The sequence below is a fragment of the Saccopteryx leptura genome, chromosome 3 (assembly GCF_036850995.1).
Source record: "Saccopteryx leptura isolate mSacLep1 chromosome 3, mSacLep1_pri_phased_curated, whole genome shotgun sequence".
Classification (NCBI taxonomy): Eukaryota; Metazoa; Chordata; class Mammalia; order Chiroptera; family Emballonuridae; genus Saccopteryx; species Saccopteryx leptura.
The window spans coordinates 105,178,630-105,200,976 of NC_089505.1; the positions used below are offsets into that span (position 1 = coordinate 105,178,630).

Below are 22,347 nucleotides of genomic sequence, written 5' to 3' on the forward strand. Positions count from 1 at the left end.
GACCGGTCTGGCACGGTTTGTGCCTGCTTCTCTGCCACTTGCTCAGGCATTGTCTAGGGCTCAGATGCTTCAGACTACTCCCGAAGGGACTCCAGACACTGAGGTTCGGGAGTGAGTGCAGGGGCCGGTGCGCAGTTACTTTCTGAACCAGTGCTGTTCTAGGTTGGTTAGGTGCCCAATTTAGGACATTGATGAGTTACCTAAGAGGATGGACCTTCTAACAACCAAAGGCGTCACCTCCATTTCAATCCTTTCTTCCTTCCTCCTCTTCTCATTTGAACTGTAAATACTGGGTCCAAAGCTTGAGAATTTGCTTCCCCGCTCATATGTGTGTCCAGTCCACATACGACTGTGCTTTTTTGTGTCACATTCCTGCAGGCAGAGACCTAAGTTGGGTGACCTTGGATAATGCCTACATCTCCTAAGCGCATCTGTTAAGTAGGAATAACAGTGGTACCTGTTCAGAAGGCGAGGCCAAAATGCAAGTTTGCACCTAAAGTGTGTAGCACTGTTCAGGACTCGTCGAAGCCTGAGATGATCTGTCGCCATTGTTGTTTTTAAGGAGATAATGTCAGGGCTCGCTTAGGGCATCCATAACCATGCCAATTTCGGAGCCTGCTGTCTGTTCTCTATGTGAAGATGGCAGGGCGGGTGATGGGACCATGACTAGCAGTCAGGAGATCTCGGTTCACACCTCATCTCTGTCACTAACCAGCTGTATGACCTTAAGGAAGTCATTCAGCCATGATAACTAGTTTTTGTTGAGGAGGGACTTTGACGGGTGGTTGAACAGTGGGGGGTGTCCTGGGGAGTAGTAGGGGAGTCAGCAGTGTGGGGAGGTCTGGTATTGGGAGGAGACAATGAAAAGAGGACCTCGGTTGAGGGAGAGGGTGGAGGAGGAGGGTTTTGTTGGAGGAAGCAGTGAGGGGAGGGCCTGAGGAGAGGGAGCAGGTGGGTGGGCCTGGCTAGAAGGGGACAGTGTGCAGGCCTCCTGGCCAGCAGCTCTGCCAGGGCCTTGGCTAACCAGGCTCTGCCCTCATAGCCGGCTGCACCTTCGAGGAGGCCAGTGACTCCACAGTGCCCTGTGAGTACAGCCAGGCCCAGTACGATGACTTCCAGTGGGAGCAGGTGCGGATCCACCCTGGTACCCGGGCTACTGCGGACCTGCCCCATGGTGAGTCTACTCTTGTCCCCATTCCCTGTTTGTCTCCTTCTAGGGCCATTCTGCCCACCTGCTGTGTGACCTTGGGTGCATGACTTAACCTCTCTGGGCCTCATCTGCTTTGGTGTCTGTAATGACTTATATGACACTGTGATCATGGAGTTCTCTGGGCACTGCCCAATTGTACATATCAGGTAGTTTCCCCTGAAAAGTGGGTGCAGGCTCTCTTCTCACTGAGAGCCTCTGAATCCTGGTCTCCCAGGACTTGGAGATGCTGACAGAGCAGTCCCATTGGGAGCTAGATGTGTATCAAACCTTCCTTCTTCTGCCCCTTTCTTCCTGCAAGTCCCAGAGCCTTCCCACTTCCCACAATGCCCTGCCCCTATTTCAGGATGGGGCACACTTGGCCTTGTGAGCCCTGGCCTGGGAGTCAGGAGACCAGTTACATGGATTCTGGTACTGGCCTCCTACTCTAATGATGGCCCATAGAGCGCTGGTTCCAGAATCATGAAGACTGGGATTCAAATCCTGGCATTATCAGCTGTGACCTTAGGCGGGCCACTTCTCTGAGCTTTCATTTTTCTTAATTGTAAAATGGGAAGAATAATTCATTTCATAGAGTTATTAGATAATGCCTATAAAGTCCAAAACATGGGGTGGCATGTAGGGGTTCGATGACTGTTTAGTTGCTATTGTTGGAGGTATTTAAGGGGGCCCAATTACTAGCACCGCTCTTCACTGGGTTCAGAATCAACTGAGAGTTAAGAAAAAGGATAAGACAGGTAGAGGCCAAATTATTAACCTTATTACTGGTAAAGGCTGGGTGGAGGAGATAGCATAGCGTGAGAACCACGTGGGTTTACAGAGGGAACCTCAGAATTGGACTGTCATGGTAGTGGGCTGGGGTCTGGCTGCTCAGCTCTCAGAGTGCCCAGGATTTCAGCTGCTGTCAAGGGTGCGGGGAAAGGGCTGCAAAGATTCTCAGTGGTGGGGCCAGGAGTTGAAGCCAGCAGGAGAGAAGCCCTCCATGACCTGGCCTGGGCAGCCTCTACCTCCTTATCCTCTGTCACGGGCACTGCCTGCTGGAGGCCTCCTGCCTCCCCCTTCTGTGCCACCTGGGGCTCTCACCTCCGCCTCCACAGGGCTGCTCTCAGCTCCTTTTAGACCTGTGTACAATCAGGTATCAAAGTCTGATCTGCGTGACAGGGACCTATCCAGGCGTCCCCCATGTTAGGGCACCCACCGTGTGGGCTGTCTCCATATCCTCAGGACCCAGTCTCAGTCTGGTACACGCTTGGCACTCAGGTACCAGGTCATTTGAATTCACTTCTCACAGTCCTGGCCACGCCGTGCGGGCTCTGCATTTCTTTCTCTCACACTGAGGCATAGCCAGGGAGAAGGGGAAAGAGAAATTTAGTAAACAGTGTGGGCCTTTTGCTGGATCCTGGGGATGTGGTGATCAGCAAGACCGACACGGTCTCTGCTTTCTCGGTGCCCTGGTTCTAGGGGAGGGTGTTGGGAGAAGAAAGAAGAGCCACAGGACCAAAAGGAGTAAATGAAAGAAGAGGGGGGGGGGATGCAGGGTGAGAAAAACCTAGGGGAAAAGAGAGGCAGAAGGAGCAGAAGGAAGAGGCAGGAACACAGTGTCGGATTGAAAGGGGGAGAAAGAAACACACAGCTGCTCACATGGCTAGGAGAAAGGAGGACGGGGGAGTGGGCTCAGGGAGACTGTGGGGGGCTGGGATCTGCCACCTCCTGAGCGGGGATGGGGACCTGGGGTTTTGCTTACTACCCCACCAGGACTGAACCAGGAGCAGCCTTCACAGGCTTCTGGCTCACAGAGATGAATGAGATCCCCTCTGCGGAGTCCTCCCAGAGCTGGAAGCTGAATGAGCTTGTGTTGGCTGGCAGCCAAGCCTAGAAGAAGGCAGCGCTGGGTGGCTGCGGGCACCCCCTTGGCAGCTGCTGGGGCCTTCTCCCCACAGAAGGAAAGCCATAATCCCTCAGCCAGATCCCGAGGAGTCCAGCCCACTCCCTCACCCCAGTCCCTGGCCAGCACACAGCCTGGATCTCTGGGGAAGGGGCAGGCTGCCTTTCTCCAGGTTGGAAATCAAGAGTATTGTATCCCAGGAATTTAACTCAGAGGGTGGGGGCTGGAAGAGTAGTTAGAGTCCTTTTAATCTATTCTATACATTCATTCAGCTTGGGTTCAGAGCCCGTGCATGCTGGGGACACAGCGGAGCCCTGAGGCATCATAGTCTGGTAGGAAACACACACCTTTATTAATGATCTAAGGGCCAGAAGAGAAGCCTACAGAGGGATGGGGGGGGGTGATTTCAGAAGAGGTGGCCTTTGAGAGCTTGTCGTGCCAGACTCTTGACTGCTGAGATGAATACTTAGGCCCTGTCTCCAAGGACAGCTTAGAACGGGGAAAGCCTTGGATCAGCATGAGCTTGGATTGTGAGTGTAGGTAGTGAGGAGCAAGAAAAGGTTTTGATAAAGTCATATTTCTGTGGTTTTTTGCTGCTCCAACTCTCTGCTTTGGGAAAGAGATATAGGGAAGTGAAGGGACTCACCCAGAGAATCAGAGCTGAAACCAGAACTCAGAGTCCCTGACTCGTGGTGGGTCCATATGCCTGGAGTTTTTGTTTCTGCCCCCTCTTGTGTGGCCCCTGACCCTGGTCCTCCTCCTGTCTCCTCAGCTCCTGACTCTTCCTCCTCTCTTTCCAGGCTCCTACTTGATGGTCAATGCTTCCCAGCATGCCCCAGGCCAGCGGGCCCATGTCATCTTCCAGAGCCTGAGCGAGAATGACACCCACTGTGTGCAGTTCAGCTACTTCCTGTACAGCCGGGATGGGCACAGCCCAGGCACATTGGGTATCTACGTGCGGGTCAATGGAGGTCCCCTGGGCAGTGCCGTCTGGAATATGACTGGATCCCATGGCCGTCAGTGGCACCAGGCTGAGATGGCTGTCAGCACCTTCTGGCCCAATGAATATCAGGTGGGCTAAGTTCAGTCTATGGTCAGCTTATGCTTGGGGGTGGAGATAGAGGGGTGTCAGCTTGAAGCCAGAGTAAGGGAGTAGCTAATGTTGAAATTAGTTTGTGTTCAGCATTGGAAGTCAATCTGGGGTCAAGGTCAGGGGTCAGTCTGTGGTCAGTATTGGGTTATTCAGTTATGGTTCAGTCTGGGTTCAGCATCAGAGGTCATTCTTAATGGGAAGGGAATAGTCTATGGCTGGGGTCAAGGGTGAGTTGGAACTGTGCTGACCTGGAATTCATGTCTGGCTGAGAAGCATTTTGCTGCTTGAAAGTAACTCTTCAGGACTGGAATGGAACCTCTGGCCTTGAACTTGTTAGCTCTGGGTGCTGACATCCTCTCCCACGACTAGCTGGCTTTGTTGGGAGGGTCACTGTGAGCTGAGCTGACCTCTGCTGGTTTGACTGATGGGGCTGGAGCAGAGCTGAAAGGGGACTCTTGTGAACACCTACCTCCCTAGGCAGTGCTGGAGAAATGTCCGTATGACAGGGACCCTCTCGCCTCCCCTAGGTGCTGTTTGAGGCCCTCATCTCCCCGGACCACAGGGGCTACATAGGTCTAGATGACATTCTGCTCCTCAGCTACCCCTGCGGTGAGTCCCCAGTCCATTGGGGGGCATGGTGAGGGGTGCCGGAGGTCATGGCTCCTGCCTGCAGCAGGCCCAGCTCACACAGTGGCTATATTCCCCGCAGCCAAGGCCCCGCACTTCTCCCGCCTGGGTGACGTGGAGGTCAACGCCGGCCAGAATGCCTCCTTCCAGTGCATGGCTGCGGGCAGAGCAGCGGAGGCAGAGCGTTTCCTCCTGCAGGTGAGGGGGGTGGGGCGGGAACTTGGCCAGAGTATGTTTGTGGCTTCTTCTGGGCCCTGGCTCTGCTCTGCCCTCTTGGGTGCCTTCATCCCTCCCGGGACAGAGCGTAGTTCCTAGATCCCCTAACCACACTCTCCATCAACAGCAGAGCGACCCCTGTTCTTTAACCAGCTCCTCGCCCTCCTGTGGTGGAGCCGGTCCCAGGAACCCCATGTGCTCCCAATATAGTAGGGACGGCTAAATGGGACCAGGCCAGTTACTGCTCCCTTCTCCCGCGTCAGAGCGGGGTGGGGACCCTCTCTCCCTGGCGTCCCTGACCCTGTCGCCCCTCTCCCCGAGCAGCGGCAGAGCGGGGCCCTGGTGCCCGCGGCCGGCGTGCGGCACATCAGCCACCGTCGCTTCCTAGCCACCTTCCCGCTGGCCGCGGTGGGCCGCGCGGAGCAGGACCTGTACCGCTGTGTATCCCAGGCCCCACGTGGTGCCGGAGTCTCTAACTTCGCGGAGCTCATCGTCAAGGGTCAGCACTCGCACTCTCGAGGGGCGGGGCCGACGGGGTAGCGAAACAGGGTCTTACACCCGCAGGGGCGCAGGGTCTTCAGGGGCGGGATGTGACCTGGAAAAGGGTGTGCGGAGGGCGCAGTTTCTCTCCCAAGAGGAGATCTGACCGAGGGGGCGGGGTCCGACAGATAGGCGGGCTTGCAGGGGAACAGGGTCAAGGTGTGAGCCGAACGAGGCGGGGTCAGGCTGTAGGGACTCGCGGTTGACCCGAGTAGGCTTGCGATCAGCCCCTGGAGGCGAGGACTTGGGGATTCCGAGGGCAGTGAGGGAGAGGGTGTGGGCAGAGATGTGAGGGCGGGGTCAGCCTTTGGATTGGGGCCCCCATAGGGCCCGGGCATTTAATGAGGTCGAGAGAAGCGTTCTGGTCCAGTACCTGGGGACTGCATGAGGGGCCTGGGAGGACAGGAAGGACTCTTGGGGATTTGGGTGTGATGGGATGCAGAGCTGGAGGGAAGGCTTCAGCAGCATCCGCTGGCTCCGCCTCTACTCCATGTCCTCGCAGAGCCCCCCACTCCCATCGCGCCTCCTCAGCTGCTGCGCGCGGGTCCCACCTACCTCATCATCCAGCTCAACACCAACTCCATCATTGGCGACGGACCGATCGTGCGCAAAGAGATTGAGTACCGCATGGCGCGCGGCCCTTGGGCGGAGGTACACGCAGTCAGTCTGCAGACCTACAAGCTGTGGCACCTGGACCCCGACACCGAGTACGAGATCAGCGTGCTGCTCACACGCCCGGGTGAAGGTGGCACCGGCCGCCCCGGGCCACCCCTCATTAGCCGCACCAAGTGCGCAGGTGGGTGCCTTGAAGTCCCATTCCTTCCCCTAAACACCCGGGAATGGGCTCAGAGCATCCAAGGGTGGAAGTGTGGCACATTTCAAGAGGTAGTATGGCTTGCATCTGTGCTCCTAAAACTTTCTAAAACGTGACTTTTCCTCAATCTTTATTATTGGTAAAGATCATAATGATAGCTAACACTTAACTGTGTGCCAGACAATTATACATATGTGTACACACACATACATACACACTTTTACTGATTTAAAACAACACCTCTATGATCTGGAGATACTCTTGTCATATCCATTTTACAGATGAAGGGACTGAGGTACAGAGATGTTAACTGATTGGCCCAAAGTCACATAGCTTGTGACAGAGCTGACATTGGAACCCTTGACTGGCTGGCTCCAGAATCTGTGTTCATAATTATACATTATATCATCTAGAGAACATAAACAAATAAAAGTGTGTTGTTAAATTGTAGCTGGATTCTCTGGTCTGGGCATTTGAGCCTGAGCTCTGCTCTTCCATGTTGACAAGGATGAAGCATCTGTTAGGAGTGACGGCATATGCCCACCAGAGGAGACGCTTAAAAAATTAAAAAAAAATTTATTGATTTTTGAGAGAGCAAGGAAGGGAGAGAGAGAGAAACACTGATTTGTTGTTCCACTTATTTATGCATTTGTCAGTTGATTCTTGTCCTTATAGATGTACCTCTTTGTGGACATTTCATATATCAATACATGGAATCTTATATAGTTTATTGAGATTGGATTCATTCACTTAGGATAGTGTTTTTAAGGTTTATACATGTTGTAGTATATATCAATATTTCATTCCTTTTTATTGCTGAATAATATTCCATTTTATGGACAGTACTGCAATTTATCTATCCATTCATAGTCGATGGACATTTGGGTTGTTTATGCTTTTTTGCTATTATGAACTGTATTGCTATGAATATTTGTGTACAGGGTTTTGTGTGGCCATATGTTTTCATTTCTTCTGGGTATATAGCATATATATCATATGGTAAGTATGTTTTACCTTTGTCTATCTTCTGATTATAACTCTCCTAGTGGGTGTGAAGTGGTATCTCACTGTGGTTTTTTGAAAAAGATTTTATTTATTGGTTTTACAGAGAGGGGTGGGCAGTGAGAAGTATAAACCCATAGTTGCTTCACTTTCGTTGTTCATTGCTTGCTTGTTGCTTGTCATATGTGTCTTGACCTGCAAGCCCAGGGTTTCGAACTGGTGACCTCAGCATTCCAGGTTGATGCTCTATCCACTGTGCCACCACAGGATTATTGAGGTTTTGATTTGCATTTCCCTGATGGTTAATGATATTGAATATCATGTGCTTATTGGCCATTGGTATGTCTTCTCTGTAGAAATGGCTATTCAGAGCCTTTACCCATTTTTTATTTTATTCAGTGAGAGGAGGGGAGGCAGAGACAGACTCCTGCATGTGCCCCGACTGCGATCCACCTGGCAAGTCCACTAGGGAGCGATGCTTGTCTCATCTAGGGTTGTTGCTTTGTTGTCTGGCAACTGAGCTATTTTAGTGCCTGAGGTGAGGCCATGGTGCCATCCTTAGCACCTGGGGCCAACTTGCTCAAATGAGCCATTGCTGCAGGAAGGAGGAGAGAGAGAAAGAGAGAGACAGACAGACAGAAGTGTGAGGGGGGAGAGGTGGAGAAGCAGATGGGCACTTCTCCTGTGTGCCCTGACTACGAATCAAACCTGGGACATCCAGTTGGCAGGCCAATGCTCTACCGCTGAGCCAACCGACCAAGGCCTCCTTTACCCATTTTTAAGTTGGATTTTTTCTTTTGTTATTGTGGTGTAAGAGTTCTTTATATATTCTAGATACTAGACCCTTATCAGGTAAATTTGCAAACATTTTCTTCCATCATGTAGATTGTCTTTTAATTTTTTTGATGGTGTCCTTTGAAGCACAAAAGTTTTAAATTTTGATGAAGCCCAATTTACGTATTTTTTCTTTTGTTTTCTGTGCTTTTGATGTCTTATTTAAAGAAACCGTTGCCTAATTAAAAGTCATGAAGATTTACCCCTACATTTTTCTAAGAGTTTTATAGTTTTAGTTCTTACATTTAGGCCTTTTATCCATTTTGAGTTAATTTTTGTATATGGTGTGAGTTAAGGGTCTAGCCTCATTCTTTTGCATGTGGATGTCCAGTTGTCCCAACACTATTTATTGAAAAGACTTATTTCCCCATTAAATTCTCTTGGCACTGAGATTGAGTTTTTATTCAGCATAATTCCCTGGAGGTTCATCCACGTTGTTGTGCATATCAATAGTTCATTCCTTTTCATTGCTGAGTGGTATTCTATAGTATGGGTATACCACAGTTTGTTTAACCTTTCACCTGTTGAAGGACATCTGGACCGGTACCACTTTTTGGCTATTCCAAGTAAAGCTGTTACGAACATTTGTGTGTAGGTTTTTCATGAACATAAACTTTCATTTTCCTGGAATAAATGCCCAAGAGTGCAGCTGACAGGTCCTATGGTAATGGCATATTTAATTTTGTCAGGAGCTGCCAGAGTGGCTGTATTTTACATTCACCAGCGATGTAGGAGTGATCCAGCTTTCTGCATCCATGCCAACGTTTGGTGTTGTCATAATTTTTGTTATTTTAGCCATTTTGAGAGGTGTATAGTAATATCCAATTCTGGCCTTAATTTGCATTTCCTTAATGCTTAGTGATGTCGAACACCTTTTCATGTGCCATTTGCCATCTGTATTCCTCTTCGGTGAGTTGTTCGTGTCTTTTCCCATTTTCTAACTGGTTATTCAGTATTTTACTGTTTTGAGAATTCTTCACATATTTTAGCTACTAGTCATTTTACTGGGTTTGTAGTTTGTAAATATTTTTCTCCCAGCATCTAACTTGTCTTTTTATCCTCTTTAACTGATCTTTCACAGAACAACTATATTTTAAATTTTGATGAGGGCTACTTTGTACATTTATTTTTTTATTTTTATGATTTGTGGTTTTGGTGTCAAATTTAAGAACTCCTTGCCTAATCCTAGATTCCAAAGATTTTCTCCTGTTTTTTTTTTCTAAAGTGTAAAAATAGTTTTACACTAAGTCCATGATCCATTTTTTTTTAAAGATTTCATTTATTCATTTGAGAGAGGAGTGAGAAAGAGAGAGAGAGAGAGAGAAGGGAGATGCAAGAGGGGGAGGAGCAGGAAGCATCAACTCCCATATGTGCCTTGACCAGTCAAGCCCAGGGTTTTGAACACCGGTGACCTCAGTGTTCCAGATTGAGGCTTTATTCACTGCGCCACCACAGGTCAGGCCATGATCCATTTTGAGTTAATTTTTGGATAAAGTTTAGGTCGAGGTTTATTTATTTATTATTATTTTAAAATTTTTATTTATTGATTTTTAGAGAAAAGAGAGAGAGAGAAAGAGAGGGAGATTCAGGGAGTATCAACTAATAGTAGTTGCTTCCTGTATGTGCCTTGACTGGGCAAGCACAGGGTTTTGAACTGGCAACCTCAGCGTTCCAGTTTGACACTTTATCCACTGTGCCACCACAGGTCAGGCGAGATTTATTTATTTTTTGCCATTTATATTCTTAAGTGTTTCTTGTTTTCTTTTTTTTTAAGAAAGAGAGATGACAGACAGGGATAGACAGACAGGAAGGGAGAGAGATGAGAAACATCAACTTGTTGCAGCACTTTAATTTTTCATTGATTGCTTCTCATATGTGACTTGACCAGGGAGGGCGGGCTCCAGTCAAGCCAGTGACCCCTTGCTCAAGTTAGCGACCCTGGGTTCAAGCCAGCGATATTGGGCTTAAGCTAGTGACCTTGGTTTTTAAGCTAGCAACCTTTGGGCTCAAGCCAGTGACCATGGGGCCATGTCTATGATCCCACGCTTAAGCCAGTAACCCTGCCTTCAAGCTGGGAAGCCTGCACTCAAACTAGATGAGCCTGTACTGAAGCTGGCGACTTTCGGATTTTGAACTTGAGTCCTCAGCATCCTAAGCCGATGCTCTATCCACTGTGCCATTGTCTGGTCAAGCTCGCCCTTCCTTCCTCCCTCCCTCCCTCCCTCCCTCCTTCCTTCCCTCCTTCCTTCCTTCCTTTCTTTAAATGAGAGGAGGGGAGATGGTAAGACAGACTCCTATATGCACCCTGCCTGGATGGGATCCACCTGATAACCCCCATCAAGTGTTTGTCTGAATCCCTAGATGCCATCTAGGGCCAATGCTGGAATCAACTGAGCTATTTTTAGTACCTGAGGCTGAGGCTTAGAGCTATCTTCAGTGCTGAAAGCCAACACTGGAACCACCACTGGCTGTGGGAGGGGAAGAGCAAGAGAAGTAGTAGAGGGAGAGGGTAAGAAACAGATGGTCGCTTCTCTTGAGTGCCTTGACCTGGGACATCAATACACTGGGCCAATGCTCTATCTAGCCAGGGCAAATGTTTTCATAAGCTGCTCTGAGAATCATCTAAAATCCAATCTAATGTTACATTCGGGAAGACCTTAGGGTGGTGGGTTGGAGTATTCCAGTGGGAATTATTTTATAGTTGAGAGATCTGGGTCAGATTACTTAAACTCTTGAAACTTTAGTCCCATTGCTTTATAAAATGGGAATAATAGTAATCTTTACCATACAGAGTGTGAAGATTTATTAAAGAATGTTTATTGAGTGCCTGTTATGTGTCAGCTACTATTATAGTTGATGGGGATATAGGACTGGAACCAAGACTGACAAAGGCCACTAGCATGTGAGTTCTTTCATGTGTGAAACTCACATTCTGGCGAGAGGAGACAGTAAACAAGGGAAAGATATAGTTTATCCAATGATGATACGTGGTAGGGCGTGGGAGCAAATGTGAGGGTAGGAGGATTGCTGTTTTAAAAAGGCTCTAGGGTCTGGTTTCCTGAGAAGGTGACATTTTAGCAGAGACCTAAAGGAGGTGAAGACTGGGCCATGCAGGAAGCTGGAAGCATTGCTGGGTGGAGGGGCATTCCAGGCTGGCCGAGAATTGTGAGCTCAATGTGGGCTGGAGCATGTGGCATGTGTGAGGAGCAGCAAGGAGAACAGTGTGATTGCAGAACAGTGCCTGCAGGGAGATGGCAGGAGAAGAGGTCACAGCCATGCTGAGGATGTGGGACTCAGGGTCATTTTACTCTGACTGAGCTGGAGAGCCACTGTGGGGTTTGGAGAGTAGAAGTGAAATCACGTGCCTTGTTTAAAAAGACTATGCCGGCTGGTCCTTTTGTGGAGAGTCCTATAGTTTTTGTGGAGACTCTAGCAGGGCAATGGAACCAGAGGAGAGACTAGTGGGGAGGTTACTGCTGCAGTCCAGCTGAGAGATGGTGGAGGCTGAGAGCTGAGAGGAAGTGTGGAGGTGGGGAAAAGCGATTAGATTCTGAAGGTAGAGCTAACTGCGCTTGCTGATGGATTGGATACACAATGAAAGAGAGGGAACTAGAGAGAAGTCAAGGATGGCTCCAAGGTGTTTTGCATGAGCAGCTGGAAGGATGGAGTTGTCATTTACTGTGAAGGAGCAGACTGCAGGAGGAGCAGGTGTGATGGGAGTTCGTAGAGCAGGAGCTCTGGGTTGGAACTGTTGACTTTGAGATACCTATTAGACAGTCAGTGGAGATATCCATCAGGCAGATGGATTTACAAGTGTGGAGTTCAGGGAAGAGGTTCGGGCCGCAGATATAAATTTGAAAGTTGTCAGTATAGACATGGTGTAGATGATATTTAAAGCCATGAGACTGGATGAGGTCTTTTACGTTGGTGGTTCTCAACCAGGGGTGATTTGTCTCCCAGGAGACATTTGCAGTGTCTGGAGACATATTGGTTGTCACAACTGGGGGTGGGGTGCTAATGGCATGAAAGGATGGAGGAAGCAGGGGAAGCAGCTAAACATCCTACAATGCACAAACAGCTTCCACAACAAAGAACTATCTAGTCCAAAAGGCTGATAATGCCGAGGCTGAGAACCCTAGATTTAGTCTTTACAGTTTAGGTAATAAGTGTAGATGAAAAAGAGAGGATTTGTGAAGCCTGGACACTGGGGCCCTGCAGTGTTTTGGGTTAAATGCAGGTAATTGCAAACAAATGTATGAAATTCATGGGAAATATAATGCCTAACACAGAGTAAGCACTCAATAAATGACAGCTGTCATTATGCTTTTCTAAAATTCTTCAAAGCCAGTTCTGGGGGTCCATAGAGAATCTCTGCTCCACTCCTCTTAGTGTACAGATGGGAGAAGTGAAACCCAGAGAGGGGCAGGCGCTTGCCTGTGATCACACAGTGGGTTAAGAACCCAGGTTTCCTGGTGACAGCTGTTGGTCCCACTTTACAGATGAGTAAATTGAGGTTTGGAGGTTTAGTCACTGGCCCAGATCCACACACCGAGTCCATAACAGAGTCAGAACCCAAGTTTGAATGCCCCGATTTCCAATCCAGGGTTTGAAACACCAACAAAACAGCTGCCGCCTTGGGTTGAGCACCCACTTTGTGCCAGGCACCTCTAAACCCTTCACACAGGCCATGATAGAAGCTCGGGCAGGGACCAGACAGCCAAACCACTCCTCCTGCCTCTTTTGATTGCATGCTTCCCATCGTTGACATAACCCCCCTCCTGGCTTAGGCGCCTGGGCCGGTGGTTGCTTTGTTGTTGGCCAGCTGTGTTGTCATGTCCTCTATCCCCCTGATACTCCCCTCCCACAATATTATTTACCATAAAAACAATAATATAATGTCAGTAAAAGGCATTTAAAAAATGCCTCTAAATCTCACCATCTAGCCCAACAGCTGTTTTCGTTTTTCTGTCTTCTTCAACTCTCTGCCCATATGCCTCCAGTACACATTTTTACACCCTTGTCATCGGAATGCAGAAAGCGTTTGTGTTCTGCTTCCTCCGCTTGATGTTGTTACATGTGTTATGTTGTTTATAAATATGTTTATTGGGTACAGAAATCCACTGAGTGTCTCCATCTTGCTGGACTGTTTGTCTCTGGATTCCTATTCTTATAAATAATACTACATCGAAACACTTAGTGCTTATTGTGCTTTGTTTCCTTCCTGAGTTTTCTTTAGACAAGAGTGGTCGAAGGAAAGGCTTTGGCGTATATTGCTTTAAAAAGTGGCTGTACTTATTTATACGGTCACCGGTATCTCACGTTAGTGTACATATATTTATTAATTCATGAATATAAGCTGGGCAGTGTGACTCACCTCATGTAACTCACACTTGCTCTTCAAAGTAGGTGTTATTTGCCTCCATTTTTTTCAGTCAAGGGCCTCATTTTCTTTTTTTTTTTTTTTTTGTATTTTTTTTCTGAAGCTGGAAATGGGGAGAGACAGTCAGATAGACTCCTGCATGCGCCCGACCGGGATCCACCCGGCACGCCCACCAGGGGGCGATGCTCTGCCCACCAGGGGGCGATGCTCTGCCCCTCCAGGGTGTCGCTCTGTTGTGACCAGAGCCACTCTAGCGCCTGGGACAGAGGCCAAGGAGCCATCCCCAGCGCCCAGGCCATCTTTGCTCCAATGGAGCCTCGGCTGCGGGAGGGGAAGAGAGAGACAGAGAGGAAGGAGAGGGGGAGAGGTGGAGAAGCAGATGGGCACTTCTCCTGTGTGCCCTGGCCGGGAATCGAACCCGGGACCCCTGCACGCCAGGCCGACGCTCCACCTCTGAGCCAACCGGCCAGGGCCAAGGGCCTCATTTTCAAAGGGAGTTGAGTCCCTTGCCTTATATCATAGAGCTTATAAGGGGTGGACGCAGGATTTGAAGTTTGGAGTACCCAACTCCGCTCCAAAGTCTCTTCTACGAGAGAGAAATGGTTGGATGGTTCAGGGTTATTGTATCCTCATTAGCGTTATTAAAATAAACACATTTTGGACTACTTTAACAGATGTTAACTATTAGCCTCGTTGTTTTAATGTGCATTTGACCTTTGATCACTGAGTGGCCTGTAGCCCCGTGGAATTTAGAGGGATGGGGCTGTGAGGTCCCCAGGTTCTGTTTTGCCAGCGTGTGCTGGCAGCTGAAGGGAGCGTGTCTGGGTGCCAGATGGTTTCTGGAAACACAGAGAGACTCATGAATTCACACCCCTCAATCAACATATCAGCCTGTAGTCAACAAACTATTTGAGCCTCTGGATCTGCCCAGATTTGATCAGGGCGGGGAGTGGAGAGAAAAGAGAGCATGATTTTCAAAGACCCCTCAGTCTCGCGAGGTAGGTGGGGGCTAACACAGCTGTTGGAGAATGAGATACCCCAGTGTGTGTGTGGACATTTCATCCTCCAAGTTAGAGGTTGCTACTTTGTGCCCTGCAAAGTCGTCTTAAAGAACCCGAGCAGGTTGCCAGTGTTTAAAAATCTGGAGGTTGCCCATAAAAAGCTGAATTTCTGGCTTCTCTTAAAGGAAAGGAGGATCTGGCAACCCGGAGCCTGCACGGCCACATAGCCTGGAGCGGGGCGACAGCTTTTCTTTATGGATGGGATGTCACCAGTTTACATTTAACATGCCACGCCCTTCTCTGAATGGGGCCAGAGGGCAAAGGAAGCAGGGTGCTTCAGCCAAGTTGGAAGGATAGAAGGGGATGTGGGGCAGGTAATCCCGGGAGTAGGGGTGATGTGGGCAGAGCTACAAGAATCAAGACTTGCTCTCACTAGTGCAAAAAAGGCAGTGGATACTTTGGCTCCCATAGACACGGATGGCCAGGACCAGAGTCAGAAAGTCAGGGAATAAAGCTAGGATCTTTGAACAAGATGGCAGAGTGGGCACACACAGAATCTGCCCCCTCCACACCAGACACGTAAGAATGATGGGTTAGCCCTGGCCGGTTGGCTCAGTGGTAGAGCGTCGGCCTGGCGTGTAGAAGTCCCGGGTTTGATTCCCGGCCAGGGCACACAGGAGAGGTGCCCATCTGCTTCTCCACCCCTCTCCCTCTCCTTCCTCTCTGTCTCTCTCTTCCCCTCCCACAGCCGAGGCTCCATTGGAGCAAAGATGGCCCGGGTGCTGGGGATGGCTGCTTGGCCTCTGCCCCAGGCGCTAGAGTGGCTCTGGTCAGGGCAGAGCGACGTCCCGGAGGGGCAGAGCATCGCCTCCTGGTGGGCAGAGCGTTGCCCCCTGGTGGGCATGCCGGGTGGATCCCGGTCGGGCGCATGCAGGAGTCTGTCTGACTGTCTCTCCCCTTTTCTAGCTTTAAAAAAAAAAAAAAAAGAAAAGAAAAAAAAAAGAATGGTGGGTTAAAACAACATGACATAGAAAGCATTAGGAAAATCTCTGTGGGCCAGAAACGGGAAGGGAATCTAAGTGCGGTAAGTGGGCTTGCAGCCAGCAGCCCTCAGGTTACAGTGGGCAGTGGGAGCCAGTCGGAGGGGGATAGGGGTTGCCGTGCTTGTGGGAGAAGGGAGCCAGACTGGAAGATGTCAGGAGGTGGGCCTTGCTCCTAGATGGTGCTGAAATATCAGTTTGGTGGCCAGATATATGACTGAATTCGTGCTATTTGCCTGTGGCTCAGGGAAGAAAGGAGAGCTCCCGGGTGGAAACAGAAACTTGTATTGTGCTGTCCTTAGGGCCAGCCTCTAAAGCTGCACTATCCACGTGTAGGATGGAAGAGCAGGCAGGGCCGAAGTTTCCCTTTGCATCTTCATTGTAATGTACATCCTGAGCACATTCATCATAAAAACTATGATAGGGACATACTGAATCATCTTAAGAGGCCTGGCAGCAGTACCTTCTCACCTGTTCATTAAGGTGTGCCCTGAGGTCCTCCAACTGGGGATGCTTTGCTCACAGAACTTGAGGGTAATGAAACTGCATCTCAGAGTCAGGGTGAAAGAGAGAAAAGGTTCTTACAAGTAATCTTGGCTTCTTCCCTCATTTTATTATTTTTTTGTATTTTTCCAAAGTGAGAAGCGGGGAGGCAGTCAGATGGACTCCTGCATGTGCCTGACTGGGATCCACCTGGCATGCCCACCAGGGGGCGATGCTCTGCCCATCTGGGGTGTTGCTCTGTTGCGGCCAGAGCCATTCTGGTGCCTGAGGCGGTGGCCATGGAGCCATCCTCAGCACCTAGGCCAACTTTGCTGCAATGGAGCCTTGGCTGTGGGAGGGAAAGAGAGACAGAGAAGAAGGAGAAGGGGAGGGGTGGAGAAACAGATGGGCGCTTCTCCTGTGTGCCCTGGCCGGGAATCAAACCCGGGACTTCCACATGCTGGGCCGATGCTCCACCACTGAGCAAGCTTGCCAGGGCCTTTCCCTCATTTTATAGGTGAGGGAATAGAGGCCCAGAGATCACACAGCTGGTCAGTGCAGATGCAGGACTGGGGACGGAGCCCTGGGTTCCATCTTGGCTTTGCTTCAGTAGCCTCAGTTATAAAATGGGACAACCTTCTGACCCCACAGAGTTATCAAGAGATTGTAAATGTTCCTCCCTCTTGTTGGGGTAGTTGTGTCTCCTACGGCATTTGTGTGATTTTTTTTTTGACAGTGAATTCCTAACAGGGATGCTGGGTAGCAGTGGTGGTTAAGATCATGGATTCTGGAGCCAGCCTGTCCTGGTTTAGATCCCAGCTTCACCATTTACTGTCTCTGTGACTGTGGGCAAGTTACTTAATCTCTCTGTGTCTCCATTTCCTCATCTTTATGACAGGGCTAATAATAGCACCTGTCTATTGAATTACAGTGAGGATTAAATTAGTTAAAGTATTTTAAAGGCTCTAAAACTGCCTGGCACATACAAAGCCCCCGATAAATGTTAACTGCCATTATTATTATTATCCTTATATAAAATTGTATTTCCCTTTTTGCTTTGGCAGCCAGGGAACTCACCACCCAATTTGAATTTTATTTTATACACCCTGGATAAGACTTAATGGCCTGCATTTCTGTTTCCCTAACATTCTCTGACATTTTTTTTTTTTTTAGCTATTTGGCTCTCCTTTCTTCTATTGTCCTGATTTCTCTATATTACTGTATCATATATTTTAGAACAACTTTGGAATTAATCACTTAAGAAAAATACAGCAATAGGTTGATTCAGACCCATCTGATGTGATGTAGAAGGAGAACTGTGTTATTAAAACAAAATTATAGCTAATATTTTGTAGGACCAATTGTGTATTAGCTGTTGTTGCATGTATTACCTTAAACTTCACAACCATCCTATGAGGCAGGGCTTACTATTATCTCATTTTGAAGCGGAGGAAGCTAAGGCTCAGAGAGCTGAAGTGACTCAGCCAGTGATTTCTAGTCGCAAGAAGCAGAGTCAGGATTCAGATATGGCCCCACTTGACTCCAAAACACACACTTTTACACTTCTGGGGAGGGGGGTCCCTTGAGTTCTTGGGGTCAAAGGAAGGATGATTGTAGTCAGCTGACCGAGATGTTTTCTCTCTGATTTCTTTTTCTCTTCTCTTCCCATTTTCTCTGCCTTCGTCTGGTTCCCGGGTTTCCCAGAGCCCATGAGGGCCCCCAAAGGCCTGGCTTTTGCTGAGATCCAGGCCCGCCAGCTGACCCTGCAGTGGGAGCCGCTGGGCTACAATGTGACGCGTTGCCACACTTACACCGTGTCCCTGTGCTATCACTACACCCTGGGCAGCAGCCACAATCAGACGGTCCGAGAGTGTGTGAAGATGGACCGGGGTGTCAGCCGCTACACCATCAAAAACCTGCTGCCCTACCGGAACGTCCACGTACGCCTCGTCCTCACTAACCCCGAGGGGCGCAAGGAGGGCAAGGAGCTCACCTTCCAGACCGACGAGGACGGTAAGAGCCCCAGCCCTGGTTCCCAGGGCCTCAGTGCCTCCCGCACGCACCTTCTGTCTCAGACGGAAATGCATTTAGGATATTTTCATTTTTTTGTTTGGGATTAAACCGATTCTATAACAACAAAGGAATGATAGCTAATATTTATTTTCTGGAAGCCTTTGGGTTAATTGGTATAATTTCTTCCTTAAATGTTTGGAAGAATTCAGCAGTGAAGCCATTGGGCCTGGAGTTTTCTTTGTGGCCGTGCTTTTAAATAACAGTTTTAATTTTTAAAATAGATATTCAGATTTTTCTCTTCCTCTAGTGGTTTTGGCGTACTGTGTTTTAAGGAATTTGTTCATTTTGGCTAGATTGTCAAATTTCCTGACATAAAGTCGGTTATAATATTCTCTTATTATATTTATTTAATGTCTGTCAGGTCTATGTGGTATCCTTTTATTCATTCCTGATATTGGTAATTTGTTTCTTCTCTCTTAGGAGGTGAACTGTGTTATTAAAACAAAATTATAGCTAATATTTTCTTAGGGCTTATTGTGCATCAGCTGTTGTTGCACATGCTTTGCAACATTATCTTAAACTTCACAACCATCCTAGGAGGTGTAGGACCTATTATTATCTCAGTTTGAAGTTGAGGAAACTAAAGCTCAGAGAGAGGTGAAGCGATTCAGCCAGTGGTTCCAGCTGCAAGCGGCAGAGCCAAGATTCAGATGAGACCCTAGCTGACTCGAAAACTTGTTCATAAAGAGGCAACTTTGGCTTAGTTAGTTTGCTTATTATATATTTTCTTTCTATTCTTTATTTCCTTTTTTATACTTTCTTTGGATTTGATCAGCTGTTCTTTTAGCTGTTTGAGTTGGAAGCTTATTAGATCATTGATTTTGAACCTTTCTTTATTTGTAATATATGCACTGAAAACTATAAATTTTCCTCTAAGTCCTGCTTTATCTGCATTCATGTGTTTTGATATGTCCTATCTTCATTTACCATTTTGTTCAAAGTATTTTCTAATTTTTGTTATGATTTTTTCTTTGACCCAAGAGTTATTTAGAATTATGTTGCTTAATTTCTAAGCAAGTGGAGCTTTTCTAATTATAGCTTTGTTATTGATTTCTAGCTTAATTCCACTGTGGGCAGAGTACGTATTCTAATTTTGGTCGTTTGAAGTTTGATCCTTGCTTTATGGCCCAACATATAGTTGAGTTTTGGTAAATGTTCCATGTGTACTTGGGAAAATATATATTCTGTCATTATTGGATGAAGTGTTCTACTTATGTTAAGCTAATATTTACTAAGCAGTTACTACATGTCAAGCACTATTCTGAATGCTTTTCATATATTAATGCATATAATTCCATGACAACCCTATGTGGTAGGTTGCTATTACTATGCTATTTTACAAATGAGATCACATAGTTAGTGGATGGGTAGCAGAGCTGGATTTCAAACCTGGCCATCTGCTTTAGAGTTTTCATTCTTAGCAGCTGCTCTAATGGCAGCACAGGTCCAAAGCCTTCTCCAGATTCCTGCAAATCCCTAGGTGCCCTAAGCTCCTTGGTTGACAGTTTCTCTTGCCTTCCCAAGTGTGCAGTTTTCTGTTCTGCACATCAGTGGCCCACATACCAGATACAGCTCCTTCCTTGATTTTCACTAAGCCCCATTCACCCAAGGCAGCATGTATACCCCATACCCTGTGCTGAAATGATGAGGATTTGCTGGGGTCAGAAGTGAGGACTGCAGGGGTTTACTCTGAAGAATTACAAATGTAGAGAAGGAAAAACTGAACTTTTTTTTATATCCATCTTAGGTTCGTTGGCTGGGGCCCTATAAATTAGATTGAGAAAAGACAGAATAACAAGAGAAAAACATAGGAGTTCAATACTATGTGCATCGTACACTCATATGGGAGTGAGTGCTTAGTGATGAGTAACTCAAAGGGGTGGTTAAAACTTGGGCTTATATGGTATCTTCACAAAAGGACAACAGATTTTCAGAGAAATGACAGGACAAAGGAAAAGTACCTTGCAAAGGCAAAAGTATGGGGAAACTAATGATAGATAAGGGCAAGTTAGTCAAGTTTGTGTGGATGCTTCTAGTCTAGAGCTTTCTTACTGATTAACTTCTTTCCTCCTTGGTAGAGAGGAGCAGGGCCATCTTTACAAATTATGTCCTCTTTTAGGCAAAAAGAGGAGGGCAGAGAACTTTTCTTGTGCAGCTCTTACTGAATATCATTGATAAGTTCTTGGAAACTGTGACACTATATAACAAAACCAATTTTATCATTGGCTAATTGATAGAAACAAGAGTTAAGTTCCTATGACATAGATCTAGTTAATGACCCAAAACACTTCTAACATTAAACATTGAAATAACTGTGAGCTATACATACATTTAAAAAAGATGACTGAAAATAAGTAAGATAATTATTTTCTAACTCACTTTTACAGTTCAGGTTCAAGGGTGGATGGAGCTTAGGGCCCAATGTGGGACCCCACCCTGGAGAGGATGCCCTTCCATCTCCAGGTGCATCACACACACTCACCTGGGACCATGTAGATGCATCACCTCACCTCCCCTGCACCTCTCTGGGATATGGGAAGAAACTGTAGTTCCAAGTGAAATTCCATGCAGACATGGGGAGAACATGCAAACTCCACACAGACAATGGCCCCAGTTAGGAACTGATCTTTTTTTCTTATCAACATTATAACGAGACAATGTTGAATGAAAGCACTTTATTTAAGGACCTGCTGTATCTTCTCCTCCTCAGTTCCCCTCTTAATTCAGCTCAAAATAATCATCCAAAGTGGCATATTTTGGGATGGCATACCCTACTACCCTTAACAGACAACCTTAGGTTCAACATTAGATCACTCTGTTCTTAAAATCCTTTGACTTCTGCCCCTCTTCCCCCAAGAGATATTGTTGTGGCTTCACCCATCCCAGCCAGGTGTCACTTGGCTGCTTGGCCTTCTTTCTCTGTCTCTGCCCCTCACCTTCCTTCTCCCTCCAGTCACTGCTCAGTATTTAATATTTTTTACTTTGCATTTAAATATTAGTATAATACTTATAGGAAGTGTGCTTAGATTAAGTGGTCAGCTCAGTGAATTCTCATAGACAGAACACATTAGAATAATCCACACCCAGACTGAGAAATAGCATCCCCAGCTCCCAGAAGCCCCCTTTCAGTGCCCTCCCACTCACAGCCTCCCAAGGGTAACAATTATCCTGACCAATCATGCCATAGATTAAATTCTGCTTGGTTTTGAATTTTATATAATGGAATCATACAGTGTCTATTCCTTTTATGCACTGTGTAAAAGACTGGCTTCTTTCTCCTTTTTGTGTGAGAGATTCCGCCATGTTGCGTGTACAGTCCTAGGAAATTTATTCTCATTGCTGAATAGACCATTATGTGAAAATACCACATTTACTTATTCCTATTGACTATTGTTGGGCATTTTAGTCATTTCCAGTGTTCAGCTATGTTATTTTTTTTCCAGCTTTACACATTTCTGATGGGTGTGCTCATAAGAGGTAGACAGATCCAATTTTCCCAAGTGGTCGCATCAATTTACACTCTTACTAGCAGTTGTGTGAAAATTTCGGTTGCTCTTCATCCACACCAACACTTGGAATTGTCCTTTTCATTTTATCATTTTGGCAGGTGGGTGGTGGAGTTGCCTTAGTAACTGCTCATTTCCACACAAAGCACTTTGGCTTTCCCTGATTGTTACCTTGGTTTCTGCTTCCCCTGCCTTAGGAGTTCAGCTTCCCCGCAGTGGTTTATTAAGGTGTTTTTCCAAACAAAGACTATTCTCTTCCGAGATGAAATTCCTTGTGACTGCTGTTAAGATGGTACATGTGAACAAACACAGACAAAACCAAACTAAACCAAACCGAACCAAACCATGCCCGAAAGGGTTTATGCTGAAATGTTAACAGTATTGTTCTTTGGGTAATGGAATTGTAGGTGCCAGTAATGTTCTTTATGTTCATTTTGATTTTATACATTGAACATATTGTTTGTGTAAGTAGAATTTTTTTAGACAAGAAAATATCTCTATCCACTAATGCAACTGTTTTCATTTCTCTGGCAAATGCTTATATTTTCTGAAAACCACTCCGCTGTTTCAAAATAGGTCCATTCAAACGTTCTTCTCTACTGAATGCAACCTGTGCAGTAATGAAAATGTGAACTACCCTTTCTGA

General features: G+C 47.2%; 1 protein-coding gene across 10 annotated transcripts in view; it reads left to right on the forward strand.

Moving 5' to 3' along the window:
* PTPRU (protein tyrosine phosphatase receptor type U) overlaps positions 1–22,347 on the forward strand; it is an 81,703-nt gene that overhangs the window by 15,254 nt on the left and 44,102 nt on the right. For all 10 annotated transcript variants that reach the window (XM_066375626.1, XM_066375628.1, XM_066375632.1 and 7 more), the window contains exons 2-8: positions 1,043–1,174; positions 3,893–4,164; positions 4,713–4,794; positions 4,895–5,010; positions 5,353–5,527; positions 6,071–6,364; positions 17,827–18,135. In XM_066375626.1, coding sequence (XP_066231723.1) covers positions 1,043–1,174; positions 3,893–4,164; positions 4,713–4,794; positions 4,895–5,010; positions 5,353–5,527; positions 6,071–6,364; positions 17,827–18,135 — 1,380 coding nt within the window. The remainder of the gene's footprint in view (positions 1–1,042; positions 1,175–3,892; positions 4,165–4,712; positions 4,795–4,894; positions 5,011–5,352; positions 5,528–6,070; positions 6,365–17,826; positions 18,136–22,347) is intronic.